The sequence below is a fragment of the Lycorma delicatula genome, chromosome 4 (genome assembly GCF_047948215.1).
Source record: "Lycorma delicatula isolate Av1 chromosome 4, ASM4794821v1, whole genome shotgun sequence".
Taxonomy (NCBI): Eukaryota; Metazoa; Arthropoda; class Insecta; order Hemiptera; family Fulgoridae; genus Lycorma; species Lycorma delicatula.
In genome coordinates this window covers 169,270,064-169,282,963 of record NC_134458.1, presented here as the reverse complement: position 1 = coordinate 169,282,963, position 12,900 = coordinate 169,270,064, and the positions used below count along the sequence as shown (strand labels likewise).

At 28.0% G+C, this 12,900-nt stretch overlaps 1 protein-coding gene across 3 annotated transcripts in view; it reads right to left on the bottom strand.

The window, feature by feature from the left end:
• Nucleotides 1-11,673, bottom strand: part of LOC142324064 (uncharacterized) — a 282,969-nt gene extending 271,296 nt beyond the window's left edge. For all 3 annotated transcript variants that reach the window (XM_075364678.1, XM_075364679.1, XM_075364680.1), the window contains exon 1: nt 11,494-11,673. In XM_075364678.1, the coding sequence (XP_075220793.1) occupies nt 11,494-11,505 (12 nt within the window). In that variant the 5' untranslated portion in view covers nt 11,506-11,673. The remainder of the gene's footprint in view (nt 1-11,493) is intronic.
• Nucleotides 11,674-12,900: the final 1,227 nt, after the last annotated feature.

Here is a 12,900-nt window from a genome sequence, read left to right as displayed (position 1 = left end):
ATTGAAAGATAACTGAAGAAGCTAATTAAAAATACAAATACTTTTGTACATACAGAGTATTATATTAATAAATGTAAATATTGGAGTGTGCTAAAAACATTAATTATTATTCAAATAAAAAAATTTAATAGCTCCTGTAATCTTTAAAAACATTTAGATTAGATAAATTAAGCTCTATATTTGTTCTCTTTTTCAAGTAAACATTAAAATTATTTCGGATGAAAAATATGATTTATCATTTCTGTCGACTCAAAAATATAAACACAAATAATTTGTTACGATATATTACGTAAGGTTAGTTGTAAGTTGTACATATAAAGTTAAAACCAAAATAATGTACTTCGGGTGAATCTTTTTAACATTCTTGTGCGATAGTGGGCTTTTTGGTTATTCAGCTATGAAAAAAAAAAAAAAAATAGTACAACCGTGCTTAAGAGTAACAAACATTTCATACCAGGTATGTGAGGAAAATTGGTTTGCCGTTGTCTTCCTAACCGAGCCGAATATATTTCTATGTATTACCATACCGAAACCGCCGAAACGGATGTAATATTCACCGTACAAAATTATACCTTCACAATGTTTTTACGGGATTACATCATTACTCTTAGAGAAAGCTAGTCTATCCGATGATTTTTGTAATTAATGTGATGAATCGCTCCTAATATTTATGCAACGTTTACTTTTTTTTAATTTTCATTTATTCTTAAAAAATAACATTATCCATTTATCAAGTCGGACAACAGAGTTTTCGTGTAACTCAACACAATTTTGATTGTTATTTATTTACAATCTACACTTATTTATGGTAACATTATTTCATATAAATATATTTTAAATTATTAATTTGGATTTTTAGCTATTTATATTCTCTATTTTATGACGATGTAAATTTTTACCGATCGCGGTTTCTTTTCATTTATCAGGACAAATTTGGGGCATTTCCTTGTTTTATACTTAGCTACTCATTCCCGATACGATCTATATTATCTCTTTTATTATGTACAAATCAGAATAGAATATTTATTTATTCACGTTTTACATCCAAAAAAAAATTATTCATTCCCTCTAATCAGAAGAGTATTGTGATATTCTATAAATAACTGTCCGCTGATTTTTACACGACTGCCGAATAATAAAAACAATTATAAAAATTAAAAAACACAACTGCCAAAAAATTAAAAACATATGTTCTCATCTCAAATTAAATTCTCATCAGGTCTTAGATCGATAAGAAAATTTTATTCTTCAACGAAAGTAATTAAATACAGTCGGAGGGCTCTGAATAGTAATTATTCTATATTAAACAGCCTCCCGATTGCATTTAAATATTTTCGTTGAAAGGCAAAATTTTCTTATCTATATAAGACCTGGTGAGAACTTAATCATTAGACTACCTTAAATGCCTGCTATTTCTCCAACATGAAAAATATATTTAAACAAATGAAAGCTGATATTGTCATCCATTATGTTATTTCATTAAATACTGCATTACAATATTTAGTCCTTTATTTCCATAAATTATTTTCTCTTTGTTAAATTTATTTCCGTATTTTTTAGTTCAATCTATTTACTTTTTTTAAACCTAATATTAATACTGCAATTTTTTTCTTGAATGATATTTCTGAAGTTTCCAGACATCTAGACTAGATTTCTTTATTCAGAGGACATATACCTGTGTCCTTTTTTTTTTTTGTAATGTAATGTATTACATGTCTGGGTTCCCAGACCCGAAACGCCGTCAATATTTGTATATAACTAACCCGTGCGGGACTTATTTTGTCTTATCTCCCGCACTTGGAATTGGATGTCTTATCCTCTACACTACTCTTCCATTCAGACATAATTTTCAGCTAGCAGCTATTTATAATCTATATATTAAATAAAATTAAAATCTTTCTAATTCAACTATTAAAAAGTAGTAGATGGTTTCTCTTATTTTTTCTTTTTTTTTTTGAAAGGAAATATGAATAATCAAAAATTAAGTGAAAATAAAACTGATCGTGTAAATAAAATAATACGACCGTGGATTTTTTTTTAGCATTACTTAGTGAGTAAACTTCAAACTCATCGGTAATAATATAACGTGATTAATTTAATGTTAAACAACAGCATTAAACAATATTTATTATTTTAATAAAACCTAAATCGACTATATTTATTTTTTATTATGACGTAAATTTTGCAGTTCAGCTTGTTTACTAACGGGATAATTGGAAATCTAGTTGGTATGGCAACCCTGAATTTAGCCGTTAGGACTGGAAATACAAGTAATCTGGCGCTTTTATAATCCGTACGACAGATTGCGCTCTCCTTATTATACATGTATATATATATCTCACATATATGACCTGTTCGTCTTAATTTCCTGAGGAACAAACAATATTCTTAAAATTAATTGTGTGATTAATTATCAAAAATGGCTAACAAATTATATTATTTTTATTCAGGTTTTTTCTTCAGTAGGCGGTGTTGAGTACTTACAATATTACTACGGGCTACGAATAAGCAGTCACAGGAAAGAACAACTTTTGAGGCCTCGCGGTAGCTCCGGTTCGTTTCCATCAAGGTAGGATTTTGATATTTAGCCTACACAATTTAACCAAAATAAAACTTTTAATGAAAAATATTTACAATAATATTTCTAACGATAAAAAAATGCTTGCGAAATAATGTATGAAAACATTTTGCTTAATTTTTTTTTTATGACGTTATTTATTAATACGTAATAATTTTTTAAATCGGAATAAAATACTGACTTCATAAGTTTATACTTCTATTCTTATAGAAATAGATTTTTATTCTTTTTAAAGCGCAACATTGTTACTGATTTTAATGCTATGTCATCAGTTCCGCTTCATTTAATTAATAGATAATTGTTTAGCTGGAGTTTTAAATGTTTAAAACTCAAATGTTTATTGCTTAATTAAAAATTAAAAATCGATTTTATATCCCTGAAACAGTATAATTACTTAATTCTTACTCTCTCTCTCTCTCTCTCTCTCTCTCTCTCTCTCACACACACACACACACACACACACACACACACACACACACACACACACACACACACACACACACACACACACACACACACACACACACACACACAATAGGATTATTCCTAATTACAACTACACCATTTCCTTTTTCTTATGGGATAAAAAATGAAATTTTTTAGCGTGTGAACAAATATTGAGCCTGACCGAGATTCGAACCTAAAAAATTCCGAACGAAAGACAGAGACGATACCATTCTGCGATGGAGTTTGATACCGCATGTACATCAACAAAATAAACTTGATCTCTCAAATTTGTATTCTTTCCGGATATTTGCAATCATCGCAATATTATCTTTAATTTTGTTGTCTACGTCATGAAAAGGAATGATTTTAGTAAATCAGGTCTTCAGTTTAATAAATTAGGACATCCTTTTCCTTTTAGCATAATTTTTATCCTAGTAGATAAAGATTTGCTTTTATTCCGCATATAACAATATTGCATTAACAATATTAAACAGTTGCCTGTCTTCATTTATATTGTAGAAAAATTCAAAATCGACAAATCAATCGGTCAACGGCACCTCAATATTTTATCTCGCGGCTTCATCTCAAATGAATTTGATGGGGTTTAATACCGTATTCTATAAATAACAATAAAAATATAACGAAAATTTTTATTTTGATGCCTGTGTTCTGTAACGACGTAAAACAGTGATCTTATCGTATTGAATTAACATATCTTTTTCGATAATTATTTTATCTTATATGAATGTTCTCGGTTGTGCTCGATAGGGAATTGATAATGTAAATGTTAATTTAAGAAACTGATTTTTGCTTATAAATACACATTTATTTTTTTATGTTTATTCATATCAGAGTGCCATATTGTTCGGTCACTATTATCTGTTATTTTACGAGATTGTAAATTCTCCAAGCTATCAGAAAATACGTAACTCATATAGTTAAAAATTACTTTTAATCGTATTGTTTAGCGAGTAAAATAGTTTTATTTTCAGGTTACTAATTACAATTTTGCTTTATATAGAGTATTATTTCATATTCTTTTTTCATTGTGTTTCTAATCTTATAATACGGAATCGTGTTTTAAATTTTTTCCATCCGATTCAATATTATATAGTTTTATGATTACGCACTCGGTCAAGTTTCCAGGTATTAATAAACAACATGTGTAGGTGACACAATTTACGTATTTCCATTATCGGAAAAAATTTAACTATGTAAAATACTAATCGTTCTAACGAAAAACTTTTCTGAACAAAATTGACCGAGTGATTCTCAACTGATTCTTAATTGAAATATTATTAAAATAAACTTTAAAACAATTTAAATCACCATTTTTTTCACAAAATCGTAAAAATCTAAATATTAAATACGATTAAATTTTAATTTACAATAATGCTTTTAATGTGTAAATAAAAATATTTTCTTTTGCAGTTTATCGTTTTAGGGCCGCATGGATTTGTACTGTGTTTCTACATTCTATAATTGAATTAAAGATCCATTTCCTTATTATTAGAGTTGAAAATGGATGAAAATATCATCTGAGACGCTCGCCTGACCGTTAGATTTCTATCTTACCGAGAAGAGAAAATTGCAACCACTGATTTTTTAGTTTGTTGCAGCCCACACTATAGCCACGACTATCTTCGTCTAATGGAAACTGTTACTAATGAAAAAAAAAGAAGTAATGTAGAAAAAAATCTTACTTAATCCATATATATATCGTAATAAACATGACATGAAATTGCCGTTACGTGCTACTAAGATGGACTGGATTCGTGCCACAGATTCAAATATATTTGGCAAAACATTTTTTTAGCGGATTATAAATTTAAAAAAAATTTTTTTTTTTTGGCTTGAAATAATTCATTAAACCACCCCAGAAGTTTTGAAGCTTGTACGTGGGATTACGGAATGGAATTTTTTACCGTATGAAAAATACCATGCCTGACCGGGATTCGAACCCTGGACACCCGGTTGAAAAGCCAAGACGTTAACACTCTGGCTCGGAGATCGGAAAATTGTAATTATTTACTATTACTCAAACTAACACCTATCAATTCTTCGTGGTAATAAAATTATTAATTACGAATGGAATGATTATAATCAAATTAAAAGCGTTTGTTGAAAAATTACACGCAATTTACAATTATTATCCGTAAATTCAACTTTGTACAATCAGAGTGAACCGTACATGATTCAGGATCTTGAAATTATCTGACGTTTATTTAAGTACAAAAATAAGAAACAATATAGTACAAACAGTAAATCTTCGACTCGTGCATGCGAGTTCATACAGCGGTGATAGTATCGCGACACCGGCTAATTTGAACATATAAACCTGGATATCATTGCCTATTAAACTTCTTTTGCTAACAAGAAGAAATGTCTGTAATTACAACTTATTACTTATTTACATTTTATAACGAACGTAGTACATAAATATTGAATTTCATTCCGCTTTAACATCAATCGTAACTGTGTTGTTCTGTATTTTGAAATAATAGCTTAATTTCGCTAATGAAGATGATCGCACTGTTTTTGACTAAATTTAAGTGCATTAAATTGTTCAAATCGAGGTAGCTCTACTGAGAGTTTTTAAAAAAAAATATTACTGTATCTATCTATAAATTTGCTGCTAAATGTTTCATTGTAGTACGGTTTGTAAATATTAAATTTTTTTATGAATACAAAAATCGAATTTATGGCGAGAAAAAAATTATTATTTTGTTGAACTCCTTTTTAGCTTGGTTAGAATTTTATTTAAATAATTTAAAAGCATTTTATTCACTAGGATTATTTAATTTAATTTCACTGAAATAAAATTTGTTAAAAATGATTTTTAATCTCATTTAAAACAATTTATTTGACCGGTTACGGTTTTATTATAAATTAATTTTTCATTCAAAATTGATTTAAAAATTATCTAGTTAGCCTACATATCTTTTTTCATTATTTGAAATAAAATATTAAACATTTAATTACGAATACGTTTCCTCTTTAACAAAAAAATATACATTTTACCGCAATTAATTACAGAATTTGTTTATTTTTGTTAAATCAAACAATTAATTAACTTTTTATTCAAATTAATTGATGATTTAATTTTATTTTTTAATAAGTTGCAAAACAGAAACTATACCGGTTTTCAAGCTCAGTACTAAAACATTAAGTCTCTACTGAATTTGCCAGTTTTACATTTGTATTTTTTCTCGCATTAAAATATTTATATATGTATTAACTTGTTTATTTCCTGACAAAATATTATCGTATTTTATTTCCTTATTAATATAATTTATTTTGTACAGGAAATTATAACCTAAAAGAACCAATAGATGTTTTGTTATTTTAAGTAAGAGCTCAACAATCCTTTCTAAGAATAAAAATTACAATTTCTATAATTTTAGCTTTCGTTTATTCTAAATCAGAACGATCCTGGAAATGTATACATAATATAAAATATAAAGTAATGTATATAACATAAATATAATACGACCGTTCATTCGAACCCAGTATAACCGGAACCTTGGTTAACTTAACACCGTTATTACGTTTTCTATTTAAAATAAAAATAAAATAAAATTTAAAAAAATAAACTAATGCCTGCATTCAGTTTTATCTAGGTGGGGATATTATTCGTGTTCTACTAACATTTATCTATAGAAGTAGTAAATATCATTCCTTCAAAATCAAGATTTATTATTATAAAAAAATACAATTTTGAATAAATTTTATTATGTTTAGCAACAGGTTAAAGGAGGAAGATCCCTTCGTCAAAATAAAAAAGAAAACAGTTTTAAATTTTATTTCGTTTAATTTTCCTTAGAGAGCTTGAAGTTTTATAACATTTTTCTATAAGAATGGTCACTAATTATTTGTATCGATCTCCGTGGAGGAGTGGTAGCGTCTCTGTCATTCAGCCACAGATTCTAGGTTCGAGTAAGGGATAGGCGTGGCATTTTTTCACATGCTACAAAAACATTCATTTCATTATCACCAATCGGCAGCTGTTATAGGGTGCCAATCATAATAAAAATATCGGAATATAGAGGAGTTTATTACCGTTAAGCCTTCTCTCTCTCTCAAGTCGGTTATAGACGTACAACACATTTATTTATTACTCTGAGAAAACACATTATAGATATGTAAATGTGTAAAACAAACAAAATTACATTCTGATTTTGTTTTTAATCCTTGAAAGTTTATTTTTTTAAATCGTTTCAAAATTCCGTCATAAATATTGTTTTAAGATATCTCCCTAATTTTTAAAAATTTAAATCAGTTCTACTGTTGTTATATGATAAAAAAATATTAATATTTTATTCTGTTTGAAACATAATACATTTATATATGAAATCACGAATCAATAGATATGTTAGGATAAAATATAACTGTCCTACCGTTTGTTTGGAAGGTTTAAGGAAAACTGTCGCAAAATCTTGATAAGTGGAACAACACAAAACAAATAAAAAGTAATACCGATGCATGTAACTTAAAAAAAAGTTAAAAAGTAAATAGTATTAAATAAATAAACAGATTAAAATAATGGTAAAAAATAAGTGAAGATAACAAATAAGAACATTTAAAACAAACAGAAAATCTTAAACGCAAAATTTACGCATTAAAATACTGTAGTCAGATCAGTGATTTTATAAGCGGTTTAAACAGAAAATTTGAGTGGTCTAAAGATTCTCCTGAAAATCGAAAGGAAAATCCTAGCGAGAATCTAAGGCCCTAGAAAAACTTAAAAAGGGTACAAACTAAAATCAAATAAGGAAATTTATAAAATCCAACATTTGAAAATTGCCATTAGAAAAAGAAGATTAAAATTCCTTAGACACATGATCAAAATAAATCCAAAAGTACTAAATAAACAAACTAAGAAGTCAAACAGGATTCACAAAGCAGATAAAAAAGGAACTTCAAAACCTAAGGATAAAATAGGAGTACTGTTTGGATAATTTGAAGTTAAGAGGAATAATTTATAGCGCAAAGATTCTTGTAGATGAAGAAAGAAAGAACACAGAAGAAAATGGACGTTAGAAGAAAAGCGGGTGCACTCCAAGAAAATGAAGGGAATTTAAAAAAAAAAGAAATGATATTGACGTGGTCCCTATTAGTTAGGCCGCTTCTAAATAAATAAATAAATAAATATAACCAGGAAAATATAAAATAGCTTGTAAGAAGTAAATTTAAAATTATTTCAGCACGAATGTATAAATTAAACGAAAATGCAGGTTTTTATTGATGTAAATATTTTTTAAATTTATTTATTAGTTTAAAAAAAGTCAAGAAAACCATATTAAAATACTTTCTCACTGACCAAAACTTCGATACAAATGGAGGAAATGGGCATGTGTTATATTCAGTCTTATTAGTAACTCTGTCGTAGAAAAAAGTGTATTGGAAAAAATACAGGGTGTCTGGGATAAGGTATTCATAGTAATGGCTTATATTTAGAAAACCAATCGATGTAATCTCTTAAAAGTAGACTCAATCGACAGGAAATATCTCCAAGATTTGTTCTATATACTCTCAAGATCAGCGGAGTACGCATACGCAGACAAGCCGACTTATAGTATACTTGTAGTCATTCGGGATGTGGATCCCACAACAGAAGATTCAGTGCGTGCTTTGGTTAGTGGAGTTTCAATCAGTTACGGTGTATACGAACCGAATGGAATATCGATCCTCCTACATCCAAGTCTATTCGTCAGTGGGATACGACTTTACGAGAAATTGGAAATCACCCAAAAGTTTCACTTAATGACGAGAATGTGGATCGTGTACATTCACTGCCGGTCCTGGAAAGCCAAGTGGTGGGGGGGGTTAGTTACGAACTGCAAATTTTTCGTTTCACTGTTTACGAAATTTTTCATGAGGGGCTCCGGTTACAACTCCTTCATCACATTAAACCAAATGATCGCCGCCTACGATATCAGTTTGCTGCAGAGGTAATGTACCGTGTCGAAAACAATCCAAATTATCTTGAAACGTTGTCATTTAGTGATGGAGCAATCTTTAATATGTGCGGGAAAGTTAACAGACTCAGTTGTTGAATTTGGAGTACTGAAGACCACCGTTCATCGAAAATGAAAGGGATACACCGAAAGTCAATGTCTGTTTAGGAAATGCACAAAAATGGGTCATCGGTCCATTTTTTTCACGGAGCCCGTGACACACACACCTCGACCTGCTTGAGAACTCTGCTATTTCTCAAATCCCTATAGTCTTCAGTTGCCAACGAGATGGTGCTTTACCACACTTTCATCGAAGTATTTCATGTTCTTGAACAACACTTTCCCCAAATGTTGGATCGGACGAGAAGGTCGAAATCCAAGGCTACCTAGATCTCCAGATATCACTACCTTTTCATTAACTGAAAGAGGCTAAGTGGAAGGCAATTCCATGAAATTGAATTTTACATCTACCTTCCTCGAAAGTAGAAAAGTTTTTTTTAAAAATGAATTAATAAAATATTACAAATAATTCAAGTTTTTTTTTTTTAATTACGTGAAAAGGGGCTAGAGAAGATAGGAGAAATTAAATGGTTTAAAAATTTGATGACAAAGTTATTTACTTTTCCATAAAAATAAAATAATTTTTGAAAATTAGTCATTCCTAACATTACTATGTTCCCTCTGTTATGGAAAAATTAGAAAGGTTATAGTGAAGGGACTAACGAAGTTCCCGTTTTACCATATCTACTGATGATCTGATTTCTGAACCCAAAGAAACAGTTTTGTTGGATGTATGACATCAGATAATAATATTATTATACTACATCGTCTCTGTTATTCGGGAAGAATTCGGTTTTAAAAGAAGTAAAAGAATCTTTGAAATCGTTTATATAGTTCTGGAGATTTGATCCGGACACATTAACAAACTATCTTTTTTATGATATATAATAGAAATTATATTTATTCCTAGGACAAAATTTTTAATGAATCGTTAAATTTATTTAACTTAAAGAACCATCAGTCTAACCAATACAAAATTAATTCAAAATAACATGAAAAAATACTCGTACTATATTTGAAATACGAAAATAGCCGCTTAAAGACTTCACTGTAGTATGTAGGGGTATAAGGACGAGGAAGCTTAAGTTCCATCTTGTTTCACGGTCAACGGTACGCGAGAAGGTAATGTGGGTTATATCACACGCCTGATGAAATAGTACATAAAAGACAATAAAAATATGTAATTTCAAATTATTGTTATAATACTGTCTTTTTATTTCTACTATAAAAGTAAGCTAAAATCATTTTTTTGTTATAGCTACCTTTTGTGCAAAAAAACTACTACTTACTTTATTCAAGAACTTTTTTATATTTAATTATGTCTTATCAGGGGTCCTGAAATCAATTTTTTTTAAATAATAAAAAAGTTAGGATTATAGAAAAATTTAAAGTAAATTCTTAATTCTGAGTGTGATAAATTACAACTATAACCGATTTCCACTTTCGCTTATTGTTTATAGAAAACAACTATTTTTTTTAAAACATATACATCCAAACTAAAATTAGCTTAAAAAAACGCCTATCTAAGAACGCATTACAATTTAGAAAATACTTTAATTTTAATATTTTTTAAATCGTCGCCAAATTAAAAAAAATTCAGTAATGTTTAATAACCGCTATTTTGACTAAAAATTGCTTTACTCTTATTTTTATTAATTTTACATTATTTAAAATGTGAATAAAATTACAAAACAAACGATTCTATTACCAATAAAGCCGTTCCCAGAAAATGCAAAAGCAAAAAATTTGAGTCTTGATTAAAAATAACAGAAGAAGAGCACACAAAAACGATCTTAAGTAACTACTACAGAACATGAATTAATGATATCAAGAATGGGACAGTATATATTATTCTTTTATCTTAAAATCTTTCACCTATTTTTTTTTTTATATTTGACGTGAAAATACTTAATAATTACAGAATAATTTTAGGTTACATATCATTAGACTAATGGAACATTAAGCAACTTTGACAGAAAAATTAAATATACTTATACATATATATATATATATATATATATATATATATATATATATTTCAAACCGTTTATATAGACCATTATAATTTGAACATTCTAAAAAAATTATCTACTTAAGATTTGTGGAAAAAACTTACGAAATTTTCTCCAAAAATAAAAAAAAGATCTTCAAAATCAGTTTATCTGATGATGACTAACATTTGAACACAAAAAAAAACGTACGGCTCAAATTAAAAACCTTCAATTATTTATTCCTTAAGCCGGATAAAAAAATATGCATGTTTTATTTAAAAAGATATTTACTGTTATATATATATTTGAGTTTACTATAAAGAGTATATTAATGTCTTCATTTGTTTTTATAAAATGTTGAAAACAAATAAAATCATATTTATTTGACTGAGTTTTAACAGAGCTGTGAAACAACTATTTATTCTATTTACGAGTAATAAATAAATAAATATTTAGTTACCTTCATAGACATGCTGTCAGAAGTTGTATGACGTAAATAACATTAACATTCCACCTGGTATCTGTTCACTACCTGTTAAACACAAACAATCAAACTTACGTAAATCATTTATAAAAAAAGCATTAACGTAAGAACACTATCTCACAAACTTATTACTGCAACTAGTAAGCTTGTGACGACCGCGACTAACTTTAACTTGTACGTCAGTTAATCTTCCCGCTGTTTTCCCTATATAAATGAAAAATATCCCTTTCATTTTAAAATATTCCCTCTCCGCTAAAATTCCCTATTTTTAAACATGTACAGTAAATTCAACAATTTTATGTTGTGTTATCAATTAATGTCTTCCATGTTGTGTTAATCAATTTAATTTTAATGGTAATATATATATATATATATATATATATATATATATATATATATATATAAAGTGATTCAAGAATGTAATAAACTTTCAGGACATATTCTACGGTTGAAAACAAGGAAAAAGTTCATATAAACATAGGTTCGGAAACGCTTCGATAGCGACTATCGGCTGATGAAAACTTTCGCCCTGATTCTGCGCCTTCGGTGCAGAAATTAAGCCCGACTAATTCTTGGGACCCAAATTAAGCGATAAATTTAGTGGTTTTATGAGTTCTGAACTGAAAAATTAAAAAAATAAAAAAAAAGCTCCAAGAAATGTATTTTTAGTATCTTCGGGAAATCTGGAGTAAAAGACAAAAGATTACTGTCGAAAAGTACACTAGTTTATGTTTGACGAAAAATAGCTTTACCAAATGGGTAAACGTTTTAAACAAAATTTGTCGAAAAATTGATTCTCAGTAAAATGGTTTGAATAAACTCCACACAAATTAAATACCAACGTAATAATTTTGAAGTTAATTAAAAACAAAACATATCAAAATTTGGCAGATTTTAAAAGAAACAAAATTTTCAATATTACAAAACAAAAATATTAAATATTTTACAAGAATAAACAATAAAAATTAAAAACATAAAAATAAATACAGTAAAACAACGCATTAATAAAACAATTTATTAGATATATCTTTAAAGCTAATTAAATATTAATTTGTCTGATTTTGTTGGAAATAAACTATTTCGTAAGTTGGAAATACTAACAGCTGGTTGCATACTTCCTGAATCACTCTGTATATATATTTAACTTGATTGTACTGTTAATAAAATCGATATAGTTCTGTAATCTTACAACTATTTGTTCAATTTTTTTTTAATACAGCATAACTAATAATGTAGTTTTTTAACCTAATTTTCCCTATTTTTCTTTGAGGATAGGAATTTTTTCTATGATATTTGGTGGAAATTTATAGCCTGTCATCCTTCTTCAAATCTATCTATTTCGTTTTAAAATTAAAAACACAAACTTAAATTCAAATTAATTAA